At 43.6% G+C, this 16,690-nt stretch overlaps 1 protein-coding gene across 1 annotated transcript in view; it reads right to left on the reverse strand.

Moving 5' to 3' along the window:
• LOC120524852 (5'-AMP-activated protein kinase subunit gamma-1-like) overlaps positions 1-16,468 on the reverse strand; it is a 33,310-nt gene extending 16,842 nt beyond the window's left edge. The window contains exons 1-4 of the mRNA XM_039746643.1: positions 16,174-16,468; positions 15,987-16,078; positions 15,825-15,906; positions 15,678-15,736 (exon numbers count right to left, since the gene is read on the reverse strand). Of these exons, the coding sequence (XP_039602577.1) occupies positions 15,678-15,736; positions 15,825-15,906; positions 15,987-16,078; positions 16,174-16,195 (255 nt within the window). The 5' untranslated portion in view covers positions 16,196-16,468. The remainder of the gene's footprint in view (positions 1-15,677; positions 15,737-15,824; positions 15,907-15,986; positions 16,079-16,173) is intronic.
• Between the last annotated feature and the right edge of the window lie 222 nt (positions 16,469-16,690).

The raw sequence follows: 16,690 nt of genomic DNA on the forward strand, positions 1-16,690 counted from the left end.
TTTGTGGGATGCACATCCAGGGCATGAAGCTCCCGTTCCACCACATCCCAAAGATGCTCTATTGGGTTGAGATCTGGTGACTGTGGGGCCCATTTTAATACAGTGAACTCATTGTCATGTTCAAGAAACCAATTTGAAATGATTCGAGCTTTGTGACATGGTGCATTATCCTACTGGAAGTAGCCATCAGAGGATGGGTACATGGTGGTCATGAAGGGATGGACATGGTCAGAAACAATGCTCAGGTAGCCCGTGGCATTTAAACGATGCCAAATTGGCACTAAGGGGCCTAAAGTGTGCCAAGAAAACATCCCCCACACCATTACACCACCACCACCAGCCTGCACAGTGGTAACAAGTCATGATGGATCCATGTTCTCATTCTGTTTACGCCAAATTCTGTCTCAACAGAAATCGAGACTCATCAGACCAGGCAACATTTTTCCAGTCTTCAAACTGTCCAATTTTGGTGAGCTCGTGCAAATTGTAGCCTCTTTTTCCTATTTGTAGTGGAGATGAGTGGTACCCGGTGGGTTCTTCTGCTGTTGTAGCCCATCTGCCTCAAGGTTGTGCGTGTTGTGGCTTCACAAATGCTTTGCTGCATACCTCGGTTGTAACGAGTGGTTATTTCAGTCAAAGTTGCTCTTCTATCAGCTTGAATCAGTCGGCCCATTCTCCTCTGACCTCTAGCATCAACAAGGTATTTTCGCCCACAGGACTGCCGCATACTGGATGTTTTTCCCTTTTCACACCATTCTTTGTAAACCCTAGAAATGGTTGTGCGTGAAAATCCCAGTAACTGAGCAGATTGTGAAATACTCTGACCGGCCCGTCTGACACCAACAACCATGCCACGCTCCAAATTGCTTAAATCACCTTTCTTTCGCATTCTGACATTCAGTTTGGAGTTCAGGAGATTGTCTTGACCAGGACCACACCCCTAAATGCATTGAAGCAACTGCTATGTGATTGGTTGATTAGATAATTGCATTAATGAGAAATTGAACAGGTGTTCCTAAAAATCCTTTAGGTGAGTGTATATATTAGTATAGTATAGTATAGTATATAGAGGGAGGCCCCACGATAGGCTGCACACGGTCTGATCTGACCAGTCAGTGGCACTGAGCTGGGGCGGTAGTCTCATTGACTCACCAAGAATAAAGAAATTGCTTTTTACTTTAAATTGGTGTTTATCTCCCGTTGTTTTCAACTTCAGCGTCCACAGTACCTAAACAGCCTCCTCTAATGCTATACAGATTGTCAGACTCTTAGGTCTGGACAACGGGGCCTTTTACAAGGGTGAGGAAGAAAGGACAGATGTCTTTGAAATGGCTAGAACTCACCACTAGGTGGCGTTAGGTTCGTGAAGTCTTAGCATTTTTTTCTTTCCTTTTTAGTTGAAGCCATGGAGCTGTGGATGATAGAACACCGCATTTTTCAAGAACAGCCAATCTATTACCGCAGTGGAGCGTGAGTTTCGCTGCCATTTCAATATCCACAGTAATAAAGCTGTTCCCGCTCCTAACACTATCCTATGATGGGCACTTCATACACGAGGTACACTAATGAACAAAAGACCGCCGGGGGCTACACGAACAGCACGTACCCCATAAAACATGGAAAGCGCACGACAGAGCGGTGTTGAAAAGAGTGGAGGCCAACTTCCATGAAAGCCTTCCGAAATGCATCAGTGATAACAGACACCACATGGGAAAGGTTGTTTTCCACACTTGATTTTGTCAAATGCTATTTCAATATGAACTCAAATCTTTCAATAAATTTCTTTGTAAGAAAAAATTAACAATTTTGTGATTTTGTAAAATTATGTCCATCCTTTCTGCCTCACCCTGTAGTTGTCCCACACACTCGGCTAAAAACCTGTGGGAATTGTGCCATTCAGTCGGTGGCATCGAGACAATGGAGTAGCCTGCCTTATGGTGTGCATGCAGCAGGGTCTGTCGATTCTTTTAAAAAAACAACTGAAAACATTTCTTTTTAAACAGGCTAACTTTAATCAGTGCCGAGTAGTTCCCGTTTGTTTATTTATTATTTTTATTGGTTTTCTTTACTGCGGTGGGCTGGCATCCTGCCTGGGATTTGTTTCCTGCTTTGCGCCCTGTGTTGGCTGGGATTGGCTCCAGAAGACCCCCCCGTGAGGATATGGTGGGTTGGATAATGGATGGTTTTCTTTGTTTTGTTTTAACGGTTGTATTTGTACTGGATTTGCCGTTTAGCACTCGGTGAGCTTTTGTCTGTCAAGGGCGCTATACAAATAAACTACTACTACTCTCTCATTTCCATTAGCGCAGACACCTCATGCTGCTTATTCGCAGGTTGAAATGGAAGCACATTAGCTGGAGAGCTGCAGGCTCCTTTGTCATCTGAACCTCATTATTAATTGATGGCTGGTGAAGAAAACAGGAGACAATTAAAACCTAAACGCAGCTGCTTAAAACTTAAATAGGAAATGAATCGGAAATTTACAAGCGAGATAACTAAAACAGAGACCAAAAATTCATCTTGCTTTAGTAGTAAATAAAAGGGTTTTAATTAAGAAGCTGGTTAAAGTATAAACCTGCAGCCACTGCGGGCCTATCGAATACCCCTGACCTCGGACACGAACCGCGGTTCCCTGACTGAGAGGCATCAACGCTACCACAGCACCATTTCCCTAAAAAGCCAATTAGTCGTCAAGCAGCAAACCTGAATAAAGTGGCAAGTCAGAGACCCATCAGGATGGAAGGAAGCCCTCCGAGCCACTGCGCATCATGTCAGTTATCAAAATGTGACATCCACACTGGCAACAAATGCATCTCAGGGTGCGCACGGGTGTCGAGCTCCAGTCCTGGAGGGCCGCAGTGGCTACAGGTTTTCATTCTAACCATCTTCTTTATTAGTGACCAGTGACCATTAGTGCTGCCAATTAACGTCTTTTGCCTTAAGCTTTAATTCACTTGACTCGGGGCCCCTTAGTTGTCTCTTCCCTTAATTAGCAGCCAAGCAATAATTGGACACAAAACAAGCCGCCACATGATCAGTTTATCTGTGTCCATCAAGCAATATCGGAAAATAAAGTTGAAGGTCTCAGTAAGGATGATCTCTCAGGTCACCGAAACATTTTGACAGTGTACTTAGGAAAAAAAATCAACAGTTTTGGAAATGTCTGCTGTGACAAGCACAATGGGTTCAACTAACAGCAAGAATGGGCTTCTCATTAAGAGACTGGTTGGAGTAAAATTGGTTGGGGTTTGAAATCTCAGTTTAGCTGGTCATCTGTTAGCTCGTTTCACATCTCGTTTCTGTTTGCCTGTTATTTAATGAAGAAAAGGAATACATTTAGAGGGCTGAATCCTTAAAAACGGGGAATTTAAAATGAAGGGAAAAGAAGTTAAATTAGCAGTGAAAACTGGTCACCGATTCAGTAAAGGGTTAGAATGAAAACCTGCAGCCACTGCGGCCCTCCAGGCCTGGAGTCTAGGACAGCGCGGCTGCACAAACCTTCAGCGAACTTCAGCCAGGCCAGTGCAGAGACGGCCTACAGACGAACTGGTGTGTCACCTAGGAAAGCCCCTTCACACCTATGGTCTCAAACTCCAGTCCCGGAGGGCTGCAGTGGCTGTAGGTTTTCATTCTAAGCCTTTCCTTAATTAGTGTCCCGTTTTTGCTGCTAATTAACTTCTTTTGCGTTCATTGCAATGGACTTGCACTTGAAGACTCAGACCCCTTGTTTCTTTTTCAAATAATTAGATGTCAAAAAATAATGAGATATAAAATGAGCCAAAACATGGCCAGCAAACTGTGTGGATCATACAATATTTCAAAGTCTCAAGAATGCGGATCTGCTCAGATCCCCAAAACATTTTAAAAGTGCTCTTTGAAAAGACAATTTCAGAAATGTCTGCTATTGCACAATGAGAGCAGCAACATGCCGTGGAGTTAAAGAGCGGGTTTGATGAATCCTGTTCAAACTGTTCTCTATTCAGCCTCCAGTTAATCCAAAATGCGGCTGCAAGAATTATTACAAGAACGAGAAAATATGAACACATAACTCCAGTTCTTAAATCTTTACACTGGCTCCCAGTTAAGTTTAGGGCCGATTTCTAAATCCTCCTTTTAACATATAAAGCATTAAATGGCTGAGGTCCGGCTTACTTGTCTGAACTTATCATGACTTACAAACCCGAGCGCACATTAAGATTTCAAGATGCCGGTCTGCTTAGGATTCCAAGGATTAATAAAATAACAGTGGGAGGTCGAGCTTTTAGTTACAGGGCCCCCTAAACTGTGGAGTGGTCTGCCTGCTTCTATAAGAGATGTCCCTTCAGTCTCAGCCTTTAAATCCCGGCTGAAGACTCACTACTTCAGTTTAGCATATCCTGACTAGAGCTGCTGATTAACTGTACAGACGGATCTCTGTTGTTAGTCATTAGCACTAAAACATAAGTAACATGATAATTATATTTGAATACTAACCCTCACCTATTCGGTTTCTTTTCTCGGTACCCAAATGTGGCCATTGGTGCCACGACCCACCTGCCAAGTTGTTTGCCTGCCTATGGTAAAGTCATCCCTGATGGAGGATCACAGGAATCATGGGAAAGAGGGGTCCTTTCATCAGAGCAACGTTTCAGCTGTGGCATGGCCAAATGGAGATGCAGCTAGATGGATGAGGTCTCCAGGACTCTAAAAATATCCAAACCTAATTATGTCATATCATTTACTGTTAAACCGTACTTCTAAAATTTTTATTATTATGCTGTATTAAAGAATTATTCTGTTCTGTGTATTGTATTGTATTGACCCCCTACTTTTGACACCCACTGCACGCCCAACCTACCTGGAAAGGGGTCTCTCTTTGAACTGCCTTTCCCGAGGTTTCTTCCATTTTTCCCTACAAGGTTTTTATTGTCTTCTCAGAGAGTCAAGGCTGGGGGGCTGTCAAGAGGCAGGGCCTGTTAAAGCCCATTGCAGCACTTCCTGTGTGATTTGGGCTATACAAAAATAAACTGTATTGTATTGTATGAACAACAAGAATCAGCAAATAATTAAGCAACTGGTTGGAGTTTGAGGCCCTGACTTAGTTGGTCTTCAGTTGGCTCCCTCACTTCCCATTTCGTCTCTGTTGGGAGTGCCATTTAAGGAAAGAAATGAAGCAAATCAGAAGAATGATGAAGAAATTCAGGGGAAGAAATCTTAAAATAAAATGAAAGGAAAAGGAGTTAATTAGCAGCACACAACAGGCCACTAATTAAGAAAAGGGTCAGAATGAAAAGCTGCAGCCACTGTTTGGGACCACTGGATGAACGTTTGAGAAAGAAATGGGGAAACAAAGCTCAAAGGTGTTCTAACTGCTAGATTTATTGGTGCCTTCAATCGCCCCACCACCCACCACCCAAACTCTGAAGCGACTGCCCCTATAGTCGGATTCATCGAGGTAGATGGGAACATGTCAATCCAACTCTGGTGCGGACCAAAACAACCAAAACCAAGACCCTTTGAAAATGGTGATCACGGTACGGTAGCAAGTAACTCTGGAGCAGTGCACATGAGGGATGAATGCAATCCGACCCGGGGCCAGTCTGATACTGTGCATTATGGGTAATGTTTCTACCAGCGATTAGGCAGCATCTCCGTATAATAATCAATCCACAAATCCACACAGGCTTGCACAATTACCAGATCAGTCCTAGCACCCGTTTCACCCTCTCATGATCACATTGGATTGCAGTTGACCAAGATTACTGAAACAACAACAACAAAAAGGTGTAGATTCATTTGTGAGTGGGTAGCTCAAACTGCATACAGAGATGGTGAGAAACAAATGGTCTGCGCGACTAACGTTAAAGCACGTAACCTTACACCACAGAAGTGATGTGCACAGGTGGGGGATCCTTGAAATGCGATCCAATGGCACTTGTGACACAATCCGGACACGGATGCCACATTAACTTTGATACTATGTAGTCACTGTGAATCGCAGGTTTCCAAGTGAATAGTATTAACAAAAATGTTACAGGCCTAAAAGGTGGCACTTGAGATTTGAGAGAACGTAAATAAATTTGAGTTCAGACTACCGGAGAGTAAATACACAACACAATACGCTGAAATTAAATTCACCCGATAGGTCTACCAATATGCAACATCATATGCTGAAATTAAATTCACTGGACATGTCTACCGTCTAAATGAAACTGTGCCACATCACAGTGTGCCTCACAGCAGGGCGTGCCATAGACCCTTCCAAGATGGAATGTGACCTCTCTGCAGCCTGCAGATTGAGACAAACTAACGGATCATCTCCTGATCTTCTATACTAATAAAAGGTAAAGCCCTCACTGACTCGCTCATCACTAATTCTCCAATTTCCCGTGTAGGTAGAAGGCTGAAATTTGGCAGGCTCATTCCTTACAGCTTACTTACAAAAGTTGGGCAGGTTTCATTTCGAAATTCTACGCGTAACGGTCAACAACATCCGCCATGTTGAACTCTCTTATTTATGGCCCCATCTTCACGAAATTTGGTAGGTGGCTTCCCTGCGCTAACTGAAACCGATGTACGTACTTATTTCGGTGGTATGATGCCACTGTCGGCCGCCATATTGAACTTTTCAACGGTCTTTGTTACTTATGGGCCCATCTTCAAGAAATTTAGTATGCAGGTTCCCAGCGCTAACTGAATCCTACTTACGTACATATATACGTCCATAGCCTGCAGCTCGGTCACCATGTGAGGCGGCGTTGAGTCCCCCATCCCAACGCCTCCCACGTTGTTGGCTGCCTGCCCATATAAGGCCGTCCGTCGCTCCGGTCTCTACATTCCCTTCATTGCTTCGCCACGGGATTCATGTCTCCCTGCTGATAACTACAGCCTTTTTATTTAATCCACGGCTTCTCCACTGTTTTATTGTTCGTTTATTACAATTATAGTTATTATGTAGGTATTTTAGACTTACTTTACATTGTTCAGGTACCCATTTCCTTTATCGTTCCAACCGTACCCCCATTAAAATGTCTATCGAGGTGATCACCATCGATCAAAGAACTGTCACTTACTGAGTGGTTTCCATGCCTGGAGATGGCGCCTGCCTTTTCCATTATCTGTGTTACATATTGCACGGCCATATCAGGCTCACTCTTGATATCCATTGTGTCTTATGTATTGAATGACTGGACAGGTTCAAGGTGTGGACTGATGACGGTACAGGAGATAATTAGACTACACAGGAGCACTAGAAGAGTGAAATGCTTAAGCCCTTCACCTATGGTTCTGCATGTGAGTTGATGGCTGCCGCTGAATTGTTCGGTTGTCGCTTTCAAGTGTACCGAAATGGCCAAATATTTTACACCTTTCGACAACCGCCAATGCCTCTTAAACATCTTAGATTCACAGGTGACGATTTCAGTTGTGGACACTTGATGTTTATGAATGTTTAAACTCTCAAAAGCTGGATGTGAAGTTATCGATCAAACCGGTTGTATGCTTACAACGCTTGACAGATGCCGAATGTCACTTCAACACAACAAGTCCTACAAATACTGTCGTCATTGAAACAAACCATGAAACTCAAACCGATTATGACAGCAGCAATCCAAGCTGTGAGATTTGAGACAAGATTACTGTTCACATGGCCGACTGTACGTTACATGCTCAAGAGTAAGCTCAGCGCACAGCTTGGTCAGATTACAACCAGAGGGCCGAACTGACAACGTGGTATACAAAGAGATCCTTAACAAATAATTATTGGCATATTTTCCCTCAGTTTAAAAAGGTTTACTTTTCTTCTTAATAAAAATTTTAAGGCAGTACTTCGCTGCTGGTATTATGCTAGTTCAGAATAAATCAAAACGGGATCAGGTGGGTGACAACACTTTAAAACTTGGGCTTCAAGTCACCGATAAGCTAGAACAAGCACAAGGAGCAGCTATTTTTAGACACCTAGATAAGTAAACTGCTCCCAACCTGAGGAGACACCGCCAGCTCCAGACTGCCAGCTTGCCAATTCATTCATTCATTAAAATGTGGAAAAACAAAAGCCAAAGTGTAGGACCAAACAATGCGTTATTGACCAGGTGGTATGGGTACCACTAAACTAAAATTCCCTATTAAATATTAACTCGGCTGTTTTCTTACTTTATAAATCGGTAATAAAACAAAAAATTTAAATGAAGGCAGCAGGACTCAAACTCAGTCCTGGGGACCCCTGTGACTGCAGGCCTTTGTTCCCCCAACCAGTTTCACAATCAGCGACTCCCGATCCCTCTAATGGTTTGAAGGGGGCGGAGTGGTAGCTCCGAGGCTAAGGATCTGCGCTGGTATCCCAGACTGTGTCGTCACAACTTTATTTATGGGCAGTCCCTCAGGTGCGCCGCAAAAGAAAATTTTTGGACTTAGTGCGCCGCAACTCGAAAAAGGTTGCCTTTCACTGATTTAGGGTCTATTATTATCAAATATGAAATTAAAATGTTTTTCTCAGCCATCACAACAAACAAACCACATGAAGTAACATACTAATAAATACATTTTGTCGTTTTCCTATTATTTTGCCCTTTTTTTAACTTATGTCATTTACTACCTTAATTGTATTCTAATAATGAGAATTAATGACAGAGCAGACACCCTTGGCAAATGACCTGAACACTGAATGGAGCCAACTACTACCAAGCTCATTAAACCGCTATTTAGCGGAAACACTAGAGACCTGTGCCAGAAAGCAAGATTAGATAATCCTGCATCTCAGAACAAATTCAGTTTTTGCTTTAGCGCGATTTCACCCCGCAGATTAGCCAGTTCCAGAAAACTGGAATTCAATCAGCTCATGTAATCCCAGATAGGGTGATCCGGACTAATGTGTATTCACAACAACTTTTACAAACCCCTTATGAGTCAAGCATTGAAGAGCCAATCATCATCTATGGACTACAAGTCTGAGAAAGCGAGGGAACAACCTCACTTATAATCCAGAACAGCAGCTACAGGTGTCAGAGCCGAAAGATTATCGGCACATCCAAAACATGGGAGATGGCGTGGAGGAATTTCACTGGAATAATGAATGCGCTATCCGCCCTGCGTGGAGTTTGCATGTTCTCCCCGTGTCTGCGTGAGTTTCCTCGTGCATTGGCGATTCTAAATGGTCCCCAGTGTGTGTGCGCCCTGCCCGGGGTTTGTTTCCTGCCCTGTGTTGGCTGGGATTGGCTCCAGCAGAACCCCCGTGACCCTGCAGTTAGGATATAGCGGCTGCCCGGGATTGGTTCCTGCCTTGTGCCCTGTGTTGGCTGGGATTGGCTCCAGCAGACCCCCACCGTGTTCGGATTCAGCGGGTTGGAAAATGGATGGATGGATTGGATAATGGATGTGTTAAGGCAGTTAAATCCGTGTAAACCTTGTGTGGTAAACTGTCGTAATAGTACCACCAGGGGTACATTCTGCACGATGCAACATTTCTTAAACAGCCCAAAAATCACTCAAGGAATGCCTCAATGGGCTTTAACAGACCGCACTTTGACAGCCCCCCAGCCTCGACTCCCTACAAGGGGAAAAAAAAAAATTAATAATTCGGACATAAGCATCAGTAGGCTTTGTGACCTTGCAACCAAGCTAGCATTTCATTAATTATTTACCACTCTGATGCTGATCTTTCTCATCATAACACTGGTCATTATGATAGCAATTGACGAGAAGAATTCATAATTGATTGGAGAATTACAGTATTTGAGGGTTCCTCTAGAGCAGGGGTGTCAAACTCCACTCTCGGTGGGCCGCAGTGGCTGCAGGTTTTCATTCTAACCCTTTTCCTAACCAGTGACCAGTTTTCACTGCTAATTAACTCCTTTACCCTTCCAGCCTGGAGTTTTTATTTTTGTCCTCCCTGGTCATCACACCTCACTTTTATGTTAATTAGCGTTCCCTAATTCTATTTTCTTATTTATTTTGTCTTTGTTCTCTTTCTTCATCAAGTAAAGTACTTGGAACTCATCATTTATATGAAAATGTGCGACAGAAATAAACGTCGTCGTTGAATGAAACCCTGCAGCCACTGCGGCCCTCCAGGACTGGAGTTTGAGACCACTGGTTTACAAGGCGAGGGACTACACAGAGGGGATGAAAGTGGGCGCCTTGATCCGCCAACAAAGACCATCAGTTATTACCGCTCAAAAATGTGGCAGCTGTTTAAATCGGATCACCCTACCTGTGACTCTGTGGAATTCCGCTGGGTATTTACTTCTGGCTCAGAAAGACAGCCTGTGTGTGTGTGTGTGTGTGAGGGAGAGAGAGCAGATGCCACTTCAAAGTTGAGCGCTCCTTTGTCAATATGTGCGGGCATCTCCAACGTTGTGAAGAGAACTGTCGTTACCAAAAAAAAAAAAGGGAGGAAATGTCCAAGATTTGCACTGACGTCATTTCAAAAGGCACAATGTGTGACCCTGAACACGTCACACTTTAAGAACACAGCAACGTTCATGCAGACCCTCAGGCCAGAATGTCGGATTGCATTTTATTCGGGCAGAATTTGTTGAAGGAGTTGTACTTTCATTCAGAAACGAGTAGAACATTTTTCGAAATTTGTCATTTCTTGTGCTTCTTAAAACAGTGCAGCATTTCTGACAGGACATTCTCAGCCTTTGATTTTAGGACTCTTTAATTACTGAAGCTGCCAACTGTACACCTTTATTTTTGTAGGTTAGTTTCAGAGTATTGGCTGTCCCAGTCAGAGACGGATTTCATCAAATCTTTCTTTCTGGAACAGCCAAATCCTGAGCCCGATCTCAAAAGATGGATTAGTCAGTCGTCTGCATCTTTGACCTCACGGGCCACATCATTCTGTCTTAATCTGTTCCACATAAGAAGATTTGGCTTAATCCAGGTTTTCTAGAATGGAAGAAATCAATTTCCCTGAATCCTGACTTACCAGATTTCTCACTAATCCTGCTTTCCGGAACAGAACCCCAGAAGAAGCAAAGTTGAATAAAAATTTTAAAAACCAAAAGAGGAAAAAAATTACATTAAATTATCTTCAGGTAAAATACATAAATGCTTGGTGTATTTTAATAAATAACGTACCCAACTTAGTTTCGTAATTTCTACATTGAGCCCAAACAGCCTTCCGGTGGCCTCCTGCCTGAAATGTACTAAATAAAGTTTTTATACTGGAAAACGAGCGGGCGTTATTGCTCTACAGTGGCCACAAATCCTTTCGGTTTAACGCTGCAGGGTTTCTTTTCTGGTTGGACGGTTTCTTGTATTTGTTCAAGTCAAGCTCTGACTGCGCGTGCGTCTCGCGGTCTGACGGTTAAACAGGAGAGCAGCGAGGAGAGGGGCGTACGTCTGGCGCTTTGGCGATTAAAGCGATACATGACCATTGTGTAAAAGTTGATCATTTACTTTGAATTATATTTGGGTTTTGGTAATTGTTACGGTGTATTTATTTTGCTTTATGTTTGTTTCAAATTTTAATGAAGTGCTGCGTATGGTCACGTTTTTTTTCTCTCTCAGATTGACTGAATAGGCTACATGAAATGTTTTATTTTATTAATGAAACACATAGGTTATAAGTTTGTTCATCAACGCGTCTTGTTTTTACTTCACTTTAATAATTTTAAAGTACGTCTCTAGAGCTCTGACCGTTAAACCTCAGCGCTCTGATGACAGAGGGACTGAAAAGGCTACACGGAATGTTTAAATGTATTTTTTTAGTAATCAAACCCGTATGTGAGTGGAGCGATTTGTTTTTAAATGTACCCGTTGTTCTTTATTATTTCATAAGAAGTTTGTTAATGAACACGTCTTGTTTTTACTTTATTTTAAAAGTTTTCAAGTGCGTCTCTTGCGCTCTGACAGTTAAACCTTAGATCTAAGATGAGAGAGAGAGAGAGGGACTGCATAGTCTACACAAAATGTTTTATTTAATTAAACTTGAATGTGAGTGGAACGATTTGAAATTTTAAAATGTTTTTGTTGTTCTTTATCTCATGATTTGTTAATGAACATGCCTCGTTTTAACTTCCATTTTAATATTTTTAAAGTGCGTCTCTTGTGCTCTGACAGTTAAACCTTAACACCATGATGAAAGGTGTGTACGTCTGGCGCTTCAGTGATTAAAGTTATAGATGAAGATTGTTTAAAACTTAATATACTTTGAATTATATTTGGATGTTGTAATCGGTTTTGGTATTTGTTACTGTGTATTTATTTTGCTTTACTTTTGTTTCAGATTTTAATGAAGTGTAGCGTATGGTCACATTTTAAACGTTTTTCTCGCTCTCTCTCTCTCAGAGTGACTGAATAGGCTGCACAAAATGTTTTATTTTATTAATGAAACACGTATGTCATAAGTTTGTTCATGAACGTGTCTTGTTTTTACTTCACTTTAATAATTTTAAAGTACGTCTCTAGCGCTCGGACCGTTAAACCTCAGCACTCCGATGACAGAGGGACTGAAAAGGCTACACGGAATGTTTACATTTATTTTTTTATTAATCAAACCCGTATGCGAGTGGAGTGATTTGTTTTTAAATGGACCCGTTGTTCTTTATTTCATGAGAAGTTTGTTAATGAACACGTCTTGTTTTTACTTGAATATTTTTAAAGTGGGTCTCTTGCGCTCCGATGGTTAAACAAGAGTGCTAGGATGAGAGGGGCGTACGTCTGGCACTTTGGTGATTAAAGTAATACAGGCCGCTTTTTTAATGATTTTTAAGCACTGGGAGTCAATTAACATTTGTAAAATCAGTAATGTAATAAATCAGCAACAAAAGCAACATTGTAACAATGCACGGAACGAACCAACACACAATCGTCCGTGACTGAAAACTGGCGGGCCGTCCTCGCGCCTTCTCTTCTGCCAGACGGAGGGATGGGGGTGCGCTCAGGCACGTAGGGTGGAACGGGAGGAGAGGAGAAGGACGTCCATTCAGCTCCCTCCGTCATGCTAGTCTGCCGATTTCTAGTTCAGTATGCAGTGCCCGCTCACGTGCCCACCTCCAACTCGTCACTTGAGTCGTTGGCTGCCTTTCTATATATAATCCACCAAGACACCCGACCGTGGTAGTAGCGAGGTGTGTACGAAGGGTTGGGACGTAACCAGTGGGAGCGCACGAGTCGCACTTAGTGGGAATTCCACGGCTTGCAGCCCGAATGGAGTTCAACGGCCTACCCACGCCGGGTAGACACACGCTGAATGTCATGCATAATTATTTACTGAATGCTAAACACTTCTGGAAATACACTGTTGTCTAAAACGGGTTGGAGTGAGAATACAACAGTAAGTGAATGAAAGGATGGAACTCTTGAGAGAGCAGAATACAACACAATAGTGAACCCGCGGCATAACAAACGGCACAGAATTATTGATGGTTGAACACTTCTGGAAAGACACAGTTGTCTAAAAAGAGAGGGTTTGAGGATACAACAGAAAGTGAATGGAAAGATGGAACTCTAGAGAGAGCAACATATAATTAGTTGTCCGTGAGTGAAGACGACGCATGTCTGTTGCGGATGCAAATTGCTGTATGTAGCGTGTAAAACAGTTTGCTATGAAGCACGCGGTCGTGCATCGTAACCGAAAACTTGCTTTTTAAAAGACTGCTAACTTCATTGTGTTTAAACCTCAACTGTAAAGGATTGTTTCAAGGATCCCATGAGATACCCCTCGCAAACCGTTTCACATGCTGCATATGGCGACTCACCTCCGCGAGAAACATGCCTCTATGAGCAGTTAACGTGGCTCGGAGGTACAGATGACCTGCACTGCATGTGGCCTCTACGACAGATGAATATAAATGACGGCATTTTTTCTGTGTCCTCGCGTCTGAGTTGGCGGGCGTGGCCCTGCGAGTTGTCGTATCCAATGGTCTTGGAGTTGGTGGGCATGGCTCCTTCCTGCGTGCGCCATAGGTGTCTCAGTTGTCGGCGGCTTAGTGAATTCACGCTCCTTCCGGCGTGTTTTCCATGGGTGCCTTGCCTTAGTGAATATTATATATTTATATTATATAACATTCGGATGGTGTATCGGTTTTGGTATTGTTTACTGGGCATTTATTTTGCTTTATTATTGTTTCAAATTTTAATGAAGTGTAGCGTACGGTCACAACAACGTTTTTTTTCTCCCCGTTTTCCCCTCAGAGTGACTGAATAAGCTACACAAAAGATTTTATTTTACCTTTTTATTAATCAAAACCGTATGCGAGTGGAACGATTTGTATTTTTAAATGCACCCATTTTTTATCTCATGATAACTTGGTTAATGAGCACGTCTTGTTTTTACTTCCATTTTAATATTTTTAAAGTGCGTCTCTTGCGCTCGGACAGTTAAACCTTAGATCTATGATGGGTGAGAGGGACTGCATAGGCTACACAAAATGTTTTATTTTATTAATGAAACACGTATGTCACAAGTTTGTTCGTGAACACGTCTTGTTTTTACTTCCATTTTAATATTTTTAAAGTGCGTCTCTTGTGCTCTGACAGTTAACCCTTAGCGCTCCGAGTGACTGAACAGGTTACATGAAGCAGTTCAGTCTTTTCGTTTACTAAGTGTATTCTATAATAAATGCTCGACAGACTTCTGTGGCACCGAGGCATTTTTGAGTCTTTTGTCTACTGAAGAAACTCAAAGCGGTCTTTTTTTTGACCGGCACCTCTAAGTTTGTGGACGAGAGTTCAGCGTTACCATCCAGACACAGACGGTGGCTCAGCTGTGGAGATTCAGGACTCGCAGGTGAAAATGCAAACATAATCTCTGCATGGATTCCACGGACAACTCCTTTTCACGATTTGGTGCTTTTTGCACTTTTGTTTTGGTATATTATACAAATACGCAATTAATTAATTAATTTATTTATGAAGTGCTGTTCAACTTTATCAGAGGTTGTCTTGAGACTAATATTTAAGAGTGAAATGTATGTCTAAAAGCTGAACCTGCTGTCATTAAAAATTCTAAGACAAAATGGTGTTTGTTTTTTTTTTTGAGACTGTGCCTGAATAAACTTCCCAGTCCGGCCCTGAACCCAAATTACAGAAACTGGGGAAAAAAAAATAAATTAAAAAAAATTAAAATTAAAAACAAAACTTGGCTTAGAACAAAATCCTGAATCCCCATTGAGTCTTGTTTAAAGAACCGGTGGATTAGGAAACGATCGGCTTGGCAAACACCAGATAAAGCACTAAAATGCCTCTTGACTTAGCGCTGGATTCGGTGGTCCTCCTGTCCAAGGCTGTCCTATCTAATGGGCACTGGCTGAAGGCCTACGATGTTTGGGATGCCAATGTAAATTTCTGTTTTGCTACTTAGCCCCTGGGGGTCTATGATGCTGTTAAGAGGGCCCTGTCTCGGCCCGACCTCGTGGTTACTGTGCTCTGTCCCTCCATCAGTAAGAGCGCACCCCTTTAAATTGTGTTCTGCTTAATGCCACTTGATTATAACGTGGAGCAGTGGGCAGCAAGGTGGTGCTTGCTGGAATAGAAAGTATCCAATCAACTGCAAAGTATGACGAGTTCTCCTAGAAGTAGTGGGCTGTGCAATTCTGTTTTTGGGCACAAAATGACTTACTGTCCCGTCCAGGAAGTCCGCTTCCTGCCATTGTCGGCCTACCGTGTGCCTCCTTCCTCCACTGCCCTCTTTCGGATTTCTCGACCCGCCGCCCCCCCACCCTTCCCCTCGGGTGTAGGCGGCCCTTCTTTACCAGCGGGGATTTGTAGTAACGGTGCAGGATGTTGATGAAATCCGTGATCGTCAGCATACCTGTAACAGAGAGAGAGAGGGGGAGGGCGATGACACAGCGGGTCCCGGGAAGCCCAGCCCACCCCACACCACACGGCCAGGTGCTTACCCACGAAGCTCTGCTTCTTGCTATCCCATAGCGGCGCAGCCCGCACGCCGTTCGACACAAGCGCGAAGAAGGCTTTCTTGACCTGAAACGAGGGCTGGGAGTGAGTTCCTCGGCCGCTTCCCGTCGTCCCGTCCGCCAGGATGCGGCCGCTTATCTACTCACCTGCAGGGACGTGTCGAAGACGACGAGCTTGGAGCTGGTGGGCACTAGGTCATAGCAGCGATGCGCCTTCATGAAGCGCGAGTAGACGCGCGCTGCGGGGGAAGCAGAGGGGGGCTCTTTAGTTCGGGAATGAAGGCGACGAGTGCGGGTTAAAAGAGCCGAGGCGAACATAGCCACACCTTCTTACCTTCCTTAGCCTCTGACTCCATCGTTGCTCTAGTGGTGTGCCGGGCTGTATGAGCCCTCCGCAGTCCCGCAAACGAAGACAAGCGTGATAGAGCAAGAAGATGAAGACGGAGATAATGTTTCACCCCCTCGTTAAAGTCACCACTATAATCGCCGCTTGCTTCGCCGACTCCAACTTATTCCGGATGTTGTTTGTATTCTTCTGCTCAACAAACTTGAGCTGCCCACCCGTCACCAAGCAGCCTACTGCGGCGGAGGAAGAAGCCCGCTTCTCTGCTTCCGGCCACACTCACGCGGGGGCGTGGTGAACGAGGCGGTCCTCCGGTGACTAACGGTCCTTAAAGGCGGGGTCCTGACCATTACAGCCAATAGTCGCGTGCGCTATGTTTGTGGCGTCACTAGGGGGGTGTGGTTTAAAAGAGTCGCCGGCGATATGAGGGTGGATCTTTGCGGGCTCCAGACATCGGGATCACTTGTACTGTCCAGAGGTGAACGTGCGTGCAGCGAAAAGCAGGTGG

The sequence above is a fragment of the Polypterus senegalus genome, chromosome 3 (assembly GCF_016835505.1).
Source record: "Polypterus senegalus isolate Bchr_013 chromosome 3, ASM1683550v1, whole genome shotgun sequence".
Classification (NCBI taxonomy): Eukaryota; Metazoa; Chordata; class Cladistia; order Polypteriformes; family Polypteridae; genus Polypterus; species Polypterus senegalus.